Raw genomic sequence first — 18,755 nt, forward strand, 5'->3', positions numbered from 1 at the left:
TGGTTGGGGATTAATTATTAATTGTCTGTCCAGCTCTGGCTGATCCGCTGCTGGGTTTAGGGTTCAGACATTTTCTTAGATCACCAAACATTGTGACCTACGCCTCCGAACAACCCAAAGCTCTAATTTCACCTCACTGTAGCACTTGCTTAACAGTTTGTTGACCTCTTGTCCTCAGTTTCCTCCACTAGACTCCAGGTTCTCTGAGGCAGAGCCCTCAACTGTCTGCCTCCTGCCTGGTTCCTAGTCCAGTGCCTGGCAAGAAACACTCGAATGGCTGACTTTTCATTACTGAGTGCTATACCCAGCTGCCCACGCTCCGGGCGAGGTGTCTTTGTGATGTGCAGTGGCTGCCCATGTGTTTCTAACTCTCACTGCATTTGTGTGATCTGAAAGTTGGAAGCTGTAGTTAGTTTTTCTGACTTCTGAAGCATCAGAGTCAAAGCTTCCCGGGACCTTTCTCCTCCCTCCATAGCTTTACAGACGAGGCGACATGGATCAGTTAGGGAAGGGATGTGGTCCCTCCTAAGTGCCATGGTAGATGACACCTGGTCTATAGCTCCTCCTCCACAGCTTAGTGGCTTCCTCACAGCTCCCCGCCATGTTGGGGGAAAACCCCTCTCCCCAACACCTGCCTCAGTGCACAGAGTAACAGCACCCCTGGCAGCCGGGAATAGGATGGGGCTCAGAGGTGACACAGGAGGGTCTCTCCCGGGGCTGGGGAGATCACTCCATTAGGAAAGTGCCTGCTATGAACAGGACCTGATTTCGGATCCCAACACTCATATAAGTTTTAGGTCCCCAGCCTTTCAGGTAGAGTGGGGCAGACAGTAGATTTCTGCAGCTTAGTGACAAGTCAGCCTTATCAGTGGATGAGGCCAGCTCCAGGGACCCTGTCTCTGGAAATCTGGTGAAGAATAGTTGATGAAGACAGTGCCAACCTCAGGCTGCCACATGGGCATATGCATACATATACCACACGGACACACGGGTCTTCTGCAGGAGGCTCCATAATGTCACCAACAAGATAAGCTTGTAGGTTTGTTTTACAGTACCAGGCACACATGGTATAGGCAAAAGACTCATGCACAAAAATGTTTTGCTTTATTTGTGTGTGTGTGTGTGTCTGTGTGTCTGTGTGTCTGTGTGTCTGTGTGTCTGTGTGTCTGTGTGTATGCACCATGTATGTTCAGTGCCAGTGAGGTCCAGAAGATAGCAGATTCTCTGGGACTGAAGTTAAAATGGTTATGAGTCACCACCTGCGTGATGGGAACCAAACCCAGGTCTTCTGTAAGAGCAATACGTGTTCTTAACTGCTAAGCCATCTCTCCAGCTCCAAGAAATATTTTTTTAAATGCAGGTTTTTAAAAAATATTTATTTGTTACACTGGAGCTGTCTTCAGACACACCAGAAGAGGGCATCAGGACCCCTGGGAGAACAGTCAGTGCTCTTAACCACTGAGCCATCTCTCCAGCCCAAGAAATAATTTTTGTTTAATTTTTTTGGAGACAGGGTCTCACTGTGTAGCCATGGTTATCCTGAGAACTTTCTTGATAGACCAAAGTGGACTCTAACAAAGATTCTATTGCCTCCGCCTCCCAAGTGTTGAAATTAAAGGCTTCTATGTCGGGCTAGAAATTGTGTGTGTGTGTGTGTGTGTGTGTGTGTGTGTGTGCGCGCGCGCACGTGTGTATTTTAAGACAGGGTTTCTCTGTGTAGTCTTGTCTGTCCTGGAACCCAGAGATCTGTGTGCCTCTGCCTCCCAAGGGCTGGGATTAAAGGTGTGCACCATCATTGCCTGGCCAGAAATAAATGTTTTAGGTGTTTTGTTTTGATTTTTAGATTATCAACTTATTTTATGTATATGCATATGCTGTCACTGTCTTCAGACACACCAGAAGAGGGCATCAGATCTCATTACAGATGGTTGTGAGCCACCATGTGGTTGCTGGGAATTGAACTCAGGACCTCTGGAAGAGCAGTCAGTGCTCTTTTTTTTTTTTTAACGTTTTTTTTTTTTTTCCGGAGCTGGGGACCCGAACCCAGGGCCTTGCGCTTCCTAGGTAAGCGCTCTACCACTGAGCTAAATCCCCAGCCCCGCAGTCAGTGCTCTTAACCACCAAGCCATCTCTCCAGCTCCCCATCATCTTTATATTTTGAAATAAATGTTTTAAATGGTTTCCTCCCACCCGGGATAGGGTTTCAGATAGGTTGGCCTGGTGCCTGCTGTGTAGACCAAGCTGGCCTCCCGAGTGTAGGAATTAAGTCGTGTGCCACTCTGCTAGACTCCACTGTTTATTTTGTTTCTCTAATTGTGTGAGTACATGCATGCATGTGCACTGTGTGCACGCCTCCCACACACAAAGGCATCAGATCTCCGAGAACTGGAGGCAAAGATTATTTGTGACTCATCATAGTGGGAACCCAACCCAGGTCCTCTGCAAGAGTAGCAAATGCTTCGAACTGAGGAGCCGTCCCTCCAGCCATTTGTTTATTTTCAGAGCCAGTGATCAAACCCAGGGCCTTGTGCACGCTCCTCCAACCACGACACCCTTGACACGGACTTGTATTCTTGTCTCATATTTCACTCAACAGTAACAGAGGGCTGGGCAGAGGAGAAGAGGAGAGCTTGTCACTGGAGTCTTGCAGAGCACCCGGGAGGCCCCAGGTTCCATCCCCAGCACCAGAAAACCAAAAGGAAAAAGCAGTGCTCAGAGGCTGGGCTTCTCAACAGTGCTTGCCCCAGCAGACTGGACGGGACATGCCTGTAGCCTTTTTCTCTACTGGCTGCTCGGTTACATTAATGACAGTGCCTGCTGCCCTACAGTGTTCATTTTTTCCCTTCTAAATATAAAACATGCTTATTGTAGAAATTCAGGGACTACCGAGATGTGTACCTGAAGATGCATAGAATCAAGGTCATCTGTGGCCTCCCTGCCTACTGTGGTCTCAACTCTTAAGGACCTATTCAGCCTTGCTTATCCGAACAGGTGACTAGATCATACTGCCTGTGTTGCAGATGTCCCTGGGCCCCTCCCGGAGGCCATGTTGGCCTTGCAGGGTCCCTCTTCTTTTTGAGCTGCTGACTGACATCCTTGGCTACCTGTCAAAGCCCTTTTCACTTCTATCTAGTCCTCAAGGACCTACATGAGCTTCCTTGCATGTAATGTCCTTGCCCCCAGTCCCCTGGGAGTGACCCCTATGGGCCTCTTGCCCTGGGGCCTACTAGGAGAACCCAGACCCTGACTTGGGTGTGCCATTTTCTTTCCTTTGGTCATTCCTGAGTGGCAAATCAGGAAGGTACAGGATGGTCCCATGCCCAAGATCAGGTCGTCTTCTCCAGACCTGTGTTGGCCATACCTTGTCACCCAGGTCCCCAAGTGGCCCTGCACAGGCCTCAAGTTTTACCAAATCCATCAGAAAATCCCTCCTCAGCCCCAAGTGCTGCACCCCAGCCCCCAGCCCCCCTGTCTCTGGAGGCAGCTTCTACACCACACTTACCAGGTGACACCCTTTTCTGAGAAAAGACTTTTCTGCTCATGAGCTTCCAGTGACAGCCGTCAACTACTGTCAGGCTTGGCCACAGCTTTCAGAACCCAACAGTCTTTCCCTGGAATTTTTTGAGTTAGCAAAGAAGGTGGTGCCTTTCAGGTAGCAAATCTGTGAGCTGGGAGGCCAGAACTGCCTTGTCTGCAGCAGGAAGCTGGTCTACCTTAAGAGTAGGGAGCCTCAGGACACTGAGAGAGCATTTTGGAAATCCCTTGACTGTATCCAGCTGTGCCTGAAACCAGTGGCATCCCTGGCCACTGCAGGGTTCCCATTCCCACAATTCCCATTGCCCAAGCTGTCACTTACCCAAAGTCTTAAAGGACACAGGAACAGGGGAGTCCTGCGTTGTGTAAATCACAAACTCTCTGTCTTCTCTGCCTTTGTCCTGTCCCCCGCAGAAGAAAGCACTGAATGTGTGCTTCTAAGCTGCCAGCTTGGACATGTTAGAGGCTGTAGCCTAGTATGCGTTCAATTGTGAATTCTCAATCCAGCCACATCCAGATCAACTGCCAGCTCCAGTCATGAAGCTACAAATCCCTCCCCACCAGACTGGGAACTCCAACAGGTAGAGGATGGCTACCAAATGCTGTGACCTTGGACGTATGCTCGTATGCTCGCATTTCCAAAAGGGTATACAGGGGTCCGAGGGAGGCTGGGAAGTTGAAATTAGTAATCCGCAGAGGCATTTCCTGTTCCGGCTATTTATCTGCTTTGGTGATTTTGAGAGAGCTTTCCTGGGGCTAAGCAACCAGCACACACTTTGTAGATGTGCGTCCAGCGGACAGAGACAGTAAGACACAGCACTTGCTGTGCATCCTGCTTCCCTGCACAGTGGCCCTCCCGGGAGTTTAGAGCATCCCCGGCCCCACTCTTCTCTGGAAGGCAGCTCAAAGCTCTGTGAGGATCTATAGCCGTCATCCTGGCATCTAGCTCCAAGCACAGCTAGAGACAGGCTTAGCCCTTCCCCAGCATGAGCGGCAGTCTGCCTTGGGATGTATGTTTTATGTTGGGGGAGATTCGATTAGCTGGGGATGGCCAGGGGCTGAGCCTCTGTTCTCTGGATGGCGCCTTTTGCCAACCATGCGGCGCCCTCAGTCTCTTCTAGTTCCCCTTCAACCTTGGTCTTGCTGGAGGGGACCTGAGGGCTCCACACCAGTGACCCCATGCCTAGGATTCTCATGGCTAAACAGCACCACCTTTCCCCCCAGTGTTTCTGTGGTGTTACGCCTGTGGCGCATCAGTCTCTCCCGGGGAGTTCCGGGCTGCCACGTTGTATGCTGCACAGGAAGCTCCAGGGGCTGTGAGTGGGGTGAGGAGAGGAGGAGCTTGCAGATTCACGTGTCCGAAGCAGTTGGAGGGCGGGTGTGGCTCTCAATATGGTGCCTGGCCTTAGCTTAGTATCAGGGCTCTGTGGCCGGCCGTTGTTGTTTGGTATTTCAGGGGGGGATGTCTGTGTCCCCTGTAGAGCAGGTCCTTAACCCTTTGTATCATTGCTCGAGGTACTGGGGCCCTGAAAGCATAAGTGGAGCTGGGGTTCCTCTCTTGTTCGGCTCCCTGAGATCTACCCCAACTCCCAATTTCACTAGATCCCAGTACCCAATACGTCCTGAGATAAAGCTCAGAAAACCTGCAGGGAGGAGAGAACCTAGTGTGTAGTCTTGCTAGTCTCAGAGCTTTTATTTCGCACCCAAACACCCCCACACAGGTCTTCGCCACACGGGTCCCAGGGATAGATGCGAAGGTCCCAAGCCCCTCAAGGGGAGTCTCGCCGTACCCAGCTCCACGCTCCCAACAAAGGCGTCCCATCATGTGCCCTCCTCCACGCGGACCTGGAGTGGGAGAGCTCTGGGCTCAGGGTCCCTGCTCAGACCAGGGCTGGGTGGGCACGCGACGCTAGGTCGCGGGTGCATGTGGAGCCTCCCCCAGCAGCCCGGCCGCCCCCGACTGCGCCTCGCCCACTCCCATCCGCACATGCTGCAGCGCCTTTCAATTGGCGCTAGGGGGAGCCGTGGCAACTGGCTTGGATTGACTCAAAACTGCAACCAACAGCTATTTCCTTGGACTTGCAGAGGGAAATGGGGAGGGGGGAAAAGATGTACCCTCTCCTTAGCTCGTCTCTTCCCGTGGGAGACCGAGAGCAGTCCTGGGGTGTGTGGGTGAGGTGAAGGTGTCTTTTCTCCCGGTAACTCACACCTCCAGAGCATTCCTGTTACCCAACCTGGATCGCGGACCTTCGCGACCTCCCCGCCCCCGCATTTTGGAGTGTCCCCAAGAACTTCCCCACGCGCGACAGCGAGATCCAGAGCCGAGCAGCCCCCCTGAGAGTGAATAGCATCCGCCTCTCGTCTAGGCTTGGGGCGCTGGGCGACAGCGCCTCCTCTCGCCCAGCGAGGCTTATGGGGTGGGGCGGCGTGAGTCGCCTGGCCGGTGGCTGGGAGCTTTTGCGCACAGAAGGGGAGCACGGGGGCGAGCCAGTGAGAGCGAGAGATCTTTAGGGAGGCAGCCAGAGACGAGAGACATTGCGAGAGATGCTACCCCCAAACAGCAAAGGCTGCCGTTTTATCTCATCCCTACCGCCCTCCACGCCTCCCCGGTTCTTTCCTATCCCCTTAGCAAGGCTGGAACCACCCGTGTGCCCTGGGGCCGGAGCCGCGGCTCCAGATGTGAATTTGGATCCAGTGGGAAGAACCAGAGCTTCCTTCGGTGCCTTGGCACATTCTCCCACTCTGAGGTCATTCCGTAGGTGGTCAGAGGGGAGCGCGCGCCTGGAGCCTTCCTGCTCCATCCACAGAAGAGGGAGGAGAGGCGGGCGGGAGGGAGCAGAAAAGGAGAGGGGAGGAGCGCGAGGAGGGAGGGAGACGCCGTCAGCACACCACCAAGTGGCACTGAGCAGTGATAACAAACTCAACTTTAAAAAAAAAGAAAAGAAAGAAAGAAAAGAAAGAAAAAGGAAAGGAAAAAACTTCCCAAGTTGCTTGCTTGAGACGTGCGGTCGGAGGAGCGGGGCAGGGAGTGTGGGTGGCCCAGAAGTCTCCCTGCTGCAGAGACTAGGAGCCAACTAGGCCCTTGCAACCCTGGTGCTGTAGGGAAATATGTTGGAGGCTGCTTCAGCTTTCTGCTGGAAACCCCGGGGCAGCAGGTTCCCAAGCGGGCAAGACCCGCTGGTGAGGAGGGTGTAGGGAGTAGACCTGTAGCACCAGCCTCCATCCCCAGAAAACACACACACACACACACACACACACACACACACACACACACACACACACACACACACAGAGCCCACTCCCAACCCTGGCCCTGCGGATGTGGAGGCAGATCCGGCCCTGGAAAGCTGGAGTTTGCTTGTGTGCGTGTGCGTGTGTCTGTGTTTAGGTTTTCGCACCTCTAGGCTCATGTAAAAGTAAAGAACCACCATACACTCTACAATCGACTTTTTATTAAGATTATAAATTTAAACAAATAACCCGAACAGTTTTACCCGGTGAGATACAATTCAGTATGCACAAAACCACAGGAGGAAAAAGGGCCGGGAAGGCAAGGTTGGCAACTTGTTTTGGAGTCCCTGGGGTGTTGATGGCAGAGACCCAGAGGGGGGCACTAGGCAAACCTCACCTTCTCACAACAAAAGGCTTTTAAATTAAACAAAATCTATCGAGCTGAGGACGCAGACAGGGTTCTCACAGGCTGGAACAATGCTGGTTTCATGAGATGGGACCAAAGGCTGAAGCACGACAAGGTAACTTAGAAGCGCGCACAAACACGACAGCTGACCAGGAGCTAAGCGAAAAGTCTCCAGCGCAGTCGGCGGTCCGGGCCCCTCCCTCTCCCGGGGATCCAGGTGAAGGAATCGACTTCCTTTTTTGTTTTGTGAGGACCGCAGTGCTGGGCATGATGGGAGATGTAGTTCGCCCTGCTCGCCCTCCACCCCTTTCCCAACTGTGCTAAGAGTGTCAGAGTGCCCCCCCTAACCCCCGCCCGAGTCCGCGAGGCGGGTGGAGGAGGACCGAGCCAGAGGGGCGGGGAGAGGAGGGGTTCTAGACGCCCAACCCGGCAAGAAAAGAAAAAAAAGTTGAAGTGTTTTCATTTCTGCCTTCTCATTTTGAGAACTTTGGAGGCCGCCCCCAGAGAGGAAATGTGACCGAAACGTCCCTTTTGGAGATAGAGTTTGCCTTTGTTTTTTTGCTCAGGGTTTCACAAGACCCGTTCCTCACCCCAGAGAGGCACTCAGGAGAGCGGAACGTCGGGCTTCCCGGCTCTGACAACTGATTAGAATCGGCGTCCTGGGCCCCGCGCCCTCCTGCGTTGCACCCCCGGGCACCCAGCCTCGCCCCCGGCGGCCCGGCACCTCCTCCGGGCAGCAGCCCTGCCTCACGTGGCAGGCTCCTCGCTAAACACCACTGCAATCAGTACAATAAAAAGGGGGGAAAAGAGTAAGATAAACACAAAGCATACTTAAATAGGCTTTTTCTCTGCAAAAATAAAGTCCAAGATTTTTAGATTTTTTTTTATTTTACAATTTATAAAACATCAGCCTCTGCTCGCCCCCAGCTCAACCCCGAGTGGCCGGGACCCGCTCGCTCCCTATCACCCCTTGGCCGAGTCTTTGTCTGGCCCCAGCCCCGCGGGGCCCAGGGTCCCCATGCCCTCGGGGGGTCCCTAGAAGGCGACAATGGCTCGAGTCCAGGCGCCGAGGCTGGCGAGCGCCTGCTTGGCGCACAGCTGCCCGTTGAGCGGCGGCGGCTGCTCCGAGGAGTCCGGCTGTCGGCTCACCAGCCCCGAGAAGCCCGAGCCAAAGATGGAGATCAAGTTTGAGATGTTGGACGCGTCCGGGGACGAGTCCGGGCAGAAGTCCTCGAAGCGGGCGCGCTTACAGGGGGCGAACGGCGTGCCCCCGGGGGGCTCGGCTCCCAGGTCGCCCGCATCCTCCTCCTCGTCGTCCTCTTCCTCCTGGCCAGGGTAATACTTGCGCTTGCAACCAGCGGCGGACGCCAGACCCGGTCCCGGAGCGCCCTGGCCACAGCAGGGGCAGTGGGCGGAGGCGCAGCAGTCCTGGTGCAAGTAGCCGTTTTCTACCGTGGTCACCACGTGAGTGTCCAGGTCCAGCACAGTGGTCTGGCTGCTGCAGTGTACGCCGAAGTCCGAGGGGGCCGGGTACGCGCCCCGGTAGAAGCCAGGGGATGAGGAAGGGGCTGGAGAGGCAGGCGGAGAGGAGGCAGCGACGGTCGGAGGAGCAGCCCCCGGAGGCGCCGAGGGCGCAGAGCAGGCGGCCGGGACGCGAGGGTCCCGCGGGCAGAGCGCGGCGGGCGCGGGCGGCGGCAGCGGCGCAGGACCGGGCTGCAGCGGCTCCAAGTGCTGCCCGCGGTGGGGCGCGCCGTGCGGCGGCTGGAGCGCAGCGCACCCGGGCAGCTCCGAGAGCGCCCCCGCGCAGCCCGCGGGCGCCCCGGCCACCGCCACCGGCGCCGCCGCCGTGCAGCCCCTGGGCGCCGGGTGCTGGTGTTGGTGCAGCTGCTGCTGGAGGTGCAGCTGGTGGAGCTGGTGGAGCTGGTGCAGCTGGTGCCGGGCGACCGGCTCGCGCGCCTCCGCGTCCCCGCCGCCACCAAGTTGGAGCGGGCCGAAGTCGGCCGCGCTGGCCGGCATTCCGGGCGCCGCGTAAGCGAGGTGCTGGTGCTGGTGGTGGGGCGGCTGCTGTTGCTGCTGCTGCTGCTGCTGCTGGCGCCGGTAGAGCTCGGCGTAGCGCTCGCTCAGGTAGAGCTGGCGCGCGTTGCGGAGCACGTAGGACACCAGGAGGTTCTTGTGCAGCTTGATGCCGCCGCGCTGGGTCCGGGAGCTGTGGATCTTGCGCAGGGAGATGCTGATCAGGCTCTGGGCGTCCAGGGCGCACTCCATGCTCCCGCGGAGACGCGGGCGGCGGAGCAACCGCCTCTGGTGCTGCGAATGCTGCTGCTTGCGTGTGTCTCCAGTTGGTCGCCCGGGCGCGCCGGGCACAGGGAACCGAGCCCGGGTCGGCGGGTCGGCGACACTCCGAGAGAAGTCGCCACCATGCGTTGCGCGCCACCCGCAGGCTCACGCTCCCCAGACGGCGCCAAAGCAATGAGCCTCGGCCGGCCCCGGCCCCAACTATTTAGCTGGGCAGCAGCGCCCCGCCCCACTGTAGATTAGCCAATAGAAGCGTGCAGAGCCTTCCGACTGACAGCCGCTGCCCGCCCCGGGGCCACTTGGCTAGCCAATCAGACCAAGGCGGTTCCTTTGTGCTATTCAAATAACGAACGGACCCCGGGCCTCCAACGCCGCCGCTGCCTCGAATGTTCTCCTGGGGCCGCGGCACCTCGTGGGACTCGGAGCCTCCGAGGTCGTGGCTCTCAGTTTTGGGTCGCCTCTTTGGAGCCGCGTGGAAACTCGTAGCTACCCTGGACCTGGCTGCTGCGAGCTGGGGGTCGGCTCACCTGAGCGCAGCGAAGATGGCTCCGCCCCCTTCCGCATGGTTGGGCCTCACCTGCCGCAGGTGCGCGCGGTTCCCCGTTTCGGGCCACGCGGCGCCTCCTCTTTTCCACCTGCCACGGCCGGGGGTAACCTGGGCGAGCTGAGTCTTCTTCCGAGAAAGGCTGGTGGTGAGGGGGCGCACCTGGGATCTAGGGTATCTTCTTGGAAGAGAGAGTTTGGGGCTTGATTACCTGATTAGTCCAGGGGCCTCTGGGAATTGTCAAGGAAAGGCCTCCCCTCTGTTTGACTCAAAATCCAGTGAATTTTGATCTCTAGTAGAGAAGCTTTGTGATCGTGAGCCTACCCAGGTTGCGGTGGGGGGTGGGGGGGTGGGGTATTGGGCCATGAACCCGCCTCAAGCTTCCTCTCCCTTAGGGTGACCTCTTCTTTCCCAACTTAATATCAATGACAGTAGAAGCCCTTACTAAGTGCCTAGCTTGGACCTGTCACCTGAATTCCTCTCTCAAGGTTCTTGGAGCCCAGGCTTGAGACCCGCTTGAGTGGAGCAACCTGTTATGATTTGGTCGCAATCCTGAGCCCCAGGAGTACCCAGGCCACGGTCTTTTCGATTTTTATGTCCTTATTCTGAGTTATCTACCAACCAATTGGACACAGACATTAGAAAAAGAGAAGATATCTAGGAGTCTCTTTTTGCATTGAGAAGCTTAAAGAGAGTAAGGGGTGTGGAGCGGGGTGGGGTGGGGGATGATACAAGATGCCAGCCAGAAGCTGCATCCACAGTGTTCAAAGTTCCTTTTGGTACCTAAGTCAGAAAATTGGCCCAGGAAGAGTCCAGGACTGGGCCCTTGTGGGGCAAGCAGCATCCACAGAGATGACTGATGGCAAATCAAAGGCTCTTCTGAAACTTTTTGTCTTTGGACCCTCTCAGCACTTCTGTCCCATGGCTGCTGTCTTAAGGAAAAGAACTCATGAATTGTTTAAGTTTTGGCAAGTGTCAAAAGCAGGGAACAGTTTGCTCAGGTTTTCAGATGAGGAAGCTTGGACACTAGCTCTAAAGAGACTTTGTCGGAGATCACAGGCTCCAGGCACAGTGCTCTCTGCTCCATCTGGGAAGTTGTAACTGTTACAACAGCTCTCCTCACCCTGTTTCAGAGAGGCCAGGGATACACTGTGGGGCTGGGGGTGGGGGTGGGGGTGGGGGTGGGCGCTCAGAACAAGCAGGCTTGACTGGCATCCTTTTGGCGGTGGGGCGGTGGGGATATACCCTCATGAATCCTGGGGGTATAAAGCCATACCTCTGCCTACCTCCTGAATATTTACCTCAGAAGTGTACAGGTTCAGGAAGGGAGTGGGATGCTCCCACAGCTGGGAGGACTGAGCTGGAACCCAAGGAGTCTGTGGCTCACAATGCGCGCTGTCCTTTCCCAGTATTTACTGAAGAAACTTGAGACTTGAGAGAGTTGGTGGCATGATTTGAACCCAGTTCTATAGGTGCCTGGAAATATGTCAGTGGGGTCAAGTGCACTTACTCTGGCCCATCTCCCGATGAATGATTTAATGCCCCTGACCCATCCATCTGTATATTGTTTCTTTGTTTGTTTTTGCCAAGTGCCCAGGACCAGGATTCTCCAGAGCTCCTGGGGAGGCAGGTATCACTCTTGGTTCCTTGCATTCATGGTCACTCTTAGCACTGTGACACAGAAGATGGCTCCAGGGACCAGCCTGGGAATGAGAGTGGGTTCAGGCCCCTCTCTTGGGCTTGGTACCCACCCATCCCTTCCCCAGCCACCACTATAAAGTACAAATGATGAAGTCTCACACTCGGAGGCAGTTGAAGCCGCCACTGAGCCGCACCCCCGGGCACCAAGGTGAGTTTTGAACTAACTCAAAATGTGTGTGTGAGCGCTAGGGGTGGGATGGGGTGAGGGGTGGAGATAGGCAAAGTTCTGCCACTTTGGGAGGCCTGCGTGGCCCCCTTGGGGGGTCTTCTCTGCTGCCTGTTCTCAGTCTTCCTTCTCAAGGATGGATGATGTGTGGGCTCTGGGGTCAGCAAGCTGAGAAGTTGTTTGGCTTAATAAAACCCCTTGATCTTTTCTGAGGTAGCTCTGGGCAGGGGAGTTGCTGCAGATGTTTCAAAAAACCTCCCACTAAAGGAGGCAAAAGCACAGCTGAACTCTGTGTGTGAGTGTGTGTGTGTGTGTGTGTGTGTGTGTGTGTGTCCTAGGGTAGGCATGGCTGTGACTGGGGGTGACACTCAGTAAGGATTTTTTTTTTCTTTTTTCTTTTTTTCGGAGCTGGGGACCGAACCCAGGGCCTTGTGCTTGCTAGGCAAGCGCTCTATCACTGAGCTAAATCCCCAGCCCAAGGATTTATAAATATGGATAGAGTGGGGTCAGTTGCGTGCAGACCTCTGCTTGGGCACACAATGGTTTGGCAGAGTGCTACAGAGACCATTCAAGACTATGAGTGTATTCATGTGCATGTGTGTGTATGTGTGTGCGTGTGTGTATGTGTGTGCCTGCATGTGTGTGCATATGTGTGTGTATGTGCGCGAGTGTGTGTGTGTATATGTGTGTCTGCATGTGTGTGTATGTGCATGTGTGCGTGTGCGTGTGTGTATGTGTGTGCCTGCGTGTGTGTGTGTGTGCATGTGTGTGTATGTGTGTGTGCATGTGTGTGTATATGTGTGTGCGTGTGTGTGTGTGTGTGCCTGTGCGCACACGCGTGCACGCCCGCATGCATGTATTCCTGTGAGTGAGCAGGGCCCTCAGCAGTCACCTTGTGGAGGGGAACAGTGCACAAGATAAGGTTTCTAGAGATCACCTGAGTAAGGTTGGGGCATTCACCTTTCTTTCTTGAGTTGGGGAGATTACATCTGGTCTGAGCCACCATTCCCTAAAGGAAGTTAATTAATGCCTCAATATTTACCAAGTGTCTGCTGGGATGGCGGCTCAGAGCAGGGCAAGGATCACTGGGGCTGTGGGTTCCAGTCAAACCCCAAGCGATGCCAGCCCCACGTGGGTCAGTGCCCTTATGCCTTGTGAGCACATAGAAGGTGCAGACACCAGACCTCAGGGCATCTAGGAAGGTACTTAGCCAGTGATGGGATTTAACCATTTAACCTACGGGGCTTTGGAATGGTTTCCAGGAGATGCCTTGGTGAAAAGCGTCTTGGGGGCAGGGGGTGGGGAGGGACGTTTTGGGTTTGTTTAGTGCTCACTCTCCAGGGAGAAGCTTTTGGGATCTTTGCCTGGAGGCCATGGAAATGTATGGAAGAACAAGACCTAGTTGTCCCCTGCAGGGGAGGAAGTAGATGGCATCTCACTGAGCAGACCCCCGGGAAGGCCCAGGAAGCTCCTTGTGATAAAACCAGGACCTTAAGAGGGAGAGATGCTTTCCAGCAGAGGTTAGGAAGGGGCCTGATTTTACAGTAGGTGATCAATAAACATCTGTAAGATTACAGTGAGTGTAATGTGTAGAAGCTATAACGATTAAGGTCAAGCACCCTTTCTCCCCATTTCCAGACTGGTAAACTGAGGTCCAGAGAGGGGTTGGGGCGTGTTCTGAGCATTGGCCTAGATGCCCCTTCAACACCAGCCTATCTCCCTGTGCTCCAGCCTCTCTCTGAGGCTGTGGTTTCATATGTGACTTGCTCTACAGGCCTGGGCCTCATGTGACAGCTGGGCATGGCGCTGCTAGAGCCTGAGTTCAAGAGAGTGGCGCTTCTTAGATGCAGGGGTTCGTAGCTGTACCCCAGGAAGGCATCATGCAGTCAGGAGTGTTGGGGAGCAGGCTTGGGGTCTTGCAGCCAGGATAGCAGCTGTTCTTAGCCTTAAAGGACTAGGTAGACTTTAAGAACCCAACAGTGTCTGTTGGTGTTCACAGTGCCTCACATGGTCCTAGCTAGTGGTACAGTCCCAGGAAGACAATGAGGCCTGGCTTCAATGACCTCAAGGCCCTTTACCTCTTACTCTCACCAGGTCAGATCTGAAGCCAGCACCAGCCTTAAGGCGGGGCCTCTTAAAATCCACAGAGGCCCAGAGTATGTGCCTTTCTGAGGTCATGCAGCAAGGAGGAGAGGTGGCGGGATCTGGAGGAGATGGGTAAAGGGGATACGGTCCCCACCATTCTCACTCACTGGCCCTGCAGGTGACTCCAGACTTGTGGACAGAATGTATGGTGTTGCTATTATCTCTTGTATCTTGGGTTTCTGAACAGGTGGGCTAGCTGGGTGTACACTTGTTTATTCTCTCACTCAGGCTGCAGGCTAGCCTACTTGCAGGCACTGACTAGGCTATAGGAAGAACACACAGCAGATCTCACTACCTGGAGTCCAATTTGAAGTATCCTTTTCATCCCCTGACCAATCCAATTGATTGCTAAGTCTGCCTGGAGCTCTGGGTGAGAAGGAATTTGGTATGTGCCCCAGTTGATTAGTGATGTCTGCCAAGGGCTCAGCAGGAGCCTTCAAGACCAGTTTGCTAGGCAATTTGGATACCTAGGGGTTCCAACAATTGAGTACAGGTTGTGGGTCCAGCATCAAAGGGCAGGGAAGTCCTTTGAGAAGCTGGAGGAGGGGAAGGCAGAGCTGGGAAGGAGTGACAGCTCTTTCTTCTTTCTCAGATTCCCGACAGACACTGTACCCAGTGCAGGCTGGTCAAGCCTTGTTGACCTGTTAGGTGAGTTGGGGGCATGGTGTGGACAGCAGCAGCCAAACCCTCCTGTCTGGGAGTTGTTCGTAGTACAGACCTTTGTCCCTGCACAGCTCTGCTGGGAGCTTCTAAGGCTCTAAACTGGACTTGGAATTTGATTTTTGTTTGGGTGGTGGAAGCTGCTGAGGAGAATAACATCTGATCCTGGTCCCCACACCTTAAAGGCAATAACCCTGATCCCACTGTGTCGGCGCTGGCTTTGGCATGAGCTAGTCAAAGCAATTGAATGTAGTGGGCAGTGTTGCAGACCCACTTGAGAGCCAAGTAGACTGAGGCTCAAGGAAGCAGGGTCCCAAGCCTGGTATGGTGGCACCTGCCTGTCATCCCAGCACCTGGGGTGCAAGAGAGGGGCTTGGACTACAGGATGATCTCAAGGCCAACATCAGTAGAGACCAAATTAAACCAAATGACAGAGTGACTCTGGGTGTGGTGACTCCTGACTGTAATCCTAGTACCTGGGAGGCCAGCCTGTGCTACATAATTTGTACCAGGCCAAATGGGATGGCATAGCAGGACCTTGGTCCAAAAAGCAGGAGTAGCCCAGGTAATGGTGGCCCCACCCCTCTAGTCCCAGCTCTAGGGAAGCAGAGTCAGGAAGATTTCAGTTGTTTTAGAAACCTTGTCTCTAAAAACAAACAACAAAAAGGGAGTAGGGAAACAATGGATGGACAGACTGTGGTAGGGAAACAGATGGAAGGACGGACTGTGGTAGGGAAATGGGTGGGTGGACGGACTGTAGAAGAGAAGTAGACAGAGGGACAGACCCTGACATGGCTTTCCAAGTAAAGCACTTGTCGACCCAGTTCAGAACTCACCCAGAGGTGGAAGGAGAGAACAGTCCACAGGGCTGTCCTCTGTGCTCCACATGTGGACCTGACCAACTTCTCTCTTAGCCGGGAAGAGGTGGCCTTCACCCCCCTGCCCTACCACCTTGCCCATACCCATTGGTTCCTTCCTGTCAATTAAGTGCCTACTGTGTACTGAACTCTGGGTCAGCTCCCAGAGCCGTGGGAGCCCTGCTGTCAGGAACCATCCTCACATTTACTTCCGATGGAGCACAGAAGGAGTAAGCGGGCAGAGAAGTGCGCTGGAAAAGCTGAGTATGGTGCCCAGTGCCTGCGAGTTGGACTTGAGGGTGGGGGATGAGCAAGAGGCTAGAGAGTGAGAGACCAGCCTGGGTTACACAGCTAGTCTCTGTCACGGGCAAGCAAGCAAGACTACCTTGAAGAATAAAGGAAACAAGGTAGGCTGGAGGGAAATGACAGTGCCCAACCTCTCAGGCCACAGGGCAGAGGGTCAGGTCCCCTTCACTGGTCTGCGATACCCCTACCATTGTTCAGGGCCTGAAGCCGAGGCTCTCCTCCATCACTGCTGCCCCAAACTGGTGAATTTTTAATGCTGGTCACAGAACAAAGAAGAGTTTTTGTTTTGAGAGCACTCCTCTGTGTGTGTGTGTGTGTGTGTGTGTGTGTGTGTGTGTGTGTGTGTGTGTGTGTATGTATGCATGCACGTGTGTGTGAGCATATGTGTGCACATGTGTGTTTACACCTGCATGTGTGAAGGGAGTGAGCACCATGGATCCCAGTGACACTGTTTCTAACTCCTTTGTCCTTAATTCATCTGTCAACCCCCTTTCCAATCTCAATTAAAAGGCAAAAGCAAAGCCTGAGGTACAGGCAGGAATCCCAGTTACTCCAAAGGTGGAACCAGAGGGTCGGAAGTTCAAGGCCAGCCTGAGCTACCAAAAGAGTTTAAGGCACGTGTGGGCAACTTGGCAAGACCCTGTTTTAAAACAGGTTTGCTTTTTCTTTTTAAAGGTGTGGGACAGGTAATGGTTGCCTCGCATGCGCCAAGCCCTGAGTTCAGTCCACGCTACTACAAAAACAGAACAAAGCTAAAACAGGGAATGGACCTGGGAATGTGGCTCGATGGGAGGAGCGCAGTTGCCCAGCACCTCATGAACCAGGCACCGCGGCCCACCTGCCGTCCCAGCGCTGGGGAGCTGGAGAGAGATGAAGGTGGTTCTCAGCTACATAACGATTGAGTCCTAAGCCAGCCAGGGCTACCTGAGCCTTTGTGTCAAAGCAAAACAAACAAAAACCAAGGGCTCTCTTTTCACTTCTGGTGCTGGGTGAAGGCACCAAGAGCTCCCACATCCACATCTTCATGGATCCTGCCTGGCTTTGGGATTCACGCACTGTGGCCATGCAGATGGGGCACTGAGACAGAAATTGGGGTGTCATCCTCCCTCTAACGGTGGGGATTCCGGTTCTGCTGACTCCCATGACCTGCTGAGTCTTTGTCTCTGGTCTCCCCTCACCCAGGTGTGTTTCTCAAAGCTGCCATTCTGCCTCAAGCAGAGTATAGAAGTGTGGCTCTCACCTGTGACCTCAGAGGGCCTGAGAAGGGGGAAGAGACAGGGAGACATATATAAGACTGAAGAACAGGGCTTCTTTCCCCAGACCTGACTGTGGAGTGTGGCCTTGTGCCTGCTGTGGTGGCTCTTGTGTCCTCCTCTTAGCATATTTGGTGAAGCATCAGTGCATGTCACCAAGTTCTCCACATGAGTAGTTCATAGGACCCCTCTGGGACCTGGCTGAAGTACTTTTACTGTCACACCCACTTCACAGGCAGGGTGGGCTTGTTTGACGCCAGAATAGACCCTTCTTAGTCCTGACCTCTATGGAGACATTTGTCGGGTGTAGGTGGCCTCTGGGATGCCGCCAACCCCGAGAGCTTGGGTTCATGAGTATGGTGTGAACTGGCAGATCCTCCACCCGGCTCTGGCTCATCTCAACCTGATTTCGTGGTATCTAGTGCCCTGCCTTCATGCCTGCCCCTCTAGGGACAGCTGCGATGGCCCAGCCTGGAGCCTCAACCCCTCTGTTCTTCTCTGCTGGGGTCTGCCTTCAGTTCCCAGTTTTCCAGCCCTCTCTCCTTCGTAAGAAGGAGGGGGTGATTTTACCTTCGAAGGGCACTCATGAGCCGGACTCAGGCAGCAACAGTGACCTAGCGGCAGAGTTTCACTCTATAGACATGTGTTTTCATTTCAGCCACGTCTAATGTGGGCCAGACCACTGTCCTCCAGGCCCCGAGCTCCTGTGGCCCAGCAGTCCTGACATCCAAGGTTTAGCTGTAGACCACCCCCACCCCACCCTGCCCCTCTGTGTGTGTGTGTGTGTGTGTGTGTGTGTGTGTGTGTGTGTGTGTAGTACAGTCAGGATGGTTTTCTGGTAGGACTTATTTTATTATTTACTTATGTATCTGTTCGAATGATTACCATGCATGTTTTAGGTGCCTGCAGAGGCCAGGAGAAGGCGTCGGGCCCCCTGAAGTTACAGGTGTTTGTGAAGGCTTAGCTGGGTGCCAAGAACTGAACTTGGGTCGTCTGTAATAGGAGCAAGTGCCCTTTCCCTGAGCCATCTCTCCAGCTGTTTTTTTCGTGTAATAAATACTTTTATAAATGTATTTATAAATAAAATACATTTTATTTTTGAGAATTTCATGCATTATACAATGTAGCTTTTTATCATATTTACCCCCACCAATCCCCTCAACCTCCCCCATGTTTACTCCACTTCCAATTTCATGTCTTCTAGAAAATAATAACTCTACCCACTGAGTCCACTGCACTGTCCATACACCCGCGGGTATGGAGCCATCTACTGGGGCATGTCCGACCTTTCAGAAGCTGCACCCTTAAAGGAAAATAACTCTCCTCCCCCAGCGGTGAACAGCAATCATGAACTCATCACCCATGGGTGGGGAGGAGTGGCCCTCCCCTGTGTTAACTGGATTTTGCACAGGTCTTGTTCAGACAACCACAGCTGAGCTGTGGGAGCATGTTCAGGTGACAGTATTTCACTCCAGAGCCCCCAGTCTCTGGCTCTTAACATTTTTCCAATTCTTCATGAGCTTTTGTGTGTGTGTGTTTGTTTGTGTGTGTGTGTGTGTGTGTGTGTGTGTGTGTGTGTGTATGTATGTGTTAGGGAGTTTTAAGATGAAGTTGTATTAGTAGTCCAGAGAAGAGTCACATGGTATCATCTAGCTGC

General features: G+C 54.1%; 1 protein-coding gene and 1 long non-coding RNA gene across 8 annotated transcripts; one reads left to right on the top strand and one right to left on the bottom strand.

Annotated features, from left to right (window-relative positions):
• Positions 1-8,040: 8,040 nt before the first annotated feature.
• Ier5l (immediate early response 5-like) lies at positions 8,041-9,632 on the bottom strand. The gene has a single exon (NM_001025041.1). The coding sequence runs from the start codon at positions 9,434-9,436 to the stop codon at positions 8,207-8,209; it is 1,230 nt and encodes a 409-aa protein (NP_001020212.1). The 5' UTR covers positions 9,437-9,632; the 3' UTR covers positions 8,041-8,206.
• Positions 9,633-9,705: 73 nt separating this feature from the next.
• On the top strand, positions 9,706-18,203 carry LOC120101516 (uncharacterized). Of its 7 annotated transcripts, none has more exons than XR_010064745.1 (5): positions 9,706-10,158; positions 11,601-11,859; positions 14,615-14,670; positions 16,521-17,027; positions 17,998-18,203. It is a non-coding gene; the product is annotated as an uncharacterized LOC120101516 (long non-coding RNA). The 7 variants fall into 7 exon arrangements; XR_010064746.1 differs by having other exon boundaries at positions 16,521-16,721; XR_005502070.2 differs by having other exon boundaries at positions 9,706-11,859; positions 16,521-16,721.
• Positions 18,204-18,755: the final 552 nt, after the last annotated feature.

This window comes from Rattus norvegicus, chromosome 3, assembly GCF_036323735.1.
Source record: "Rattus norvegicus strain BN/NHsdMcwi chromosome 3, GRCr8, whole genome shotgun sequence".
NCBI classification, from domain to species: domain Eukaryota; kingdom Metazoa; phylum Chordata; class Mammalia; order Rodentia; family Muridae; genus Rattus; species Rattus norvegicus.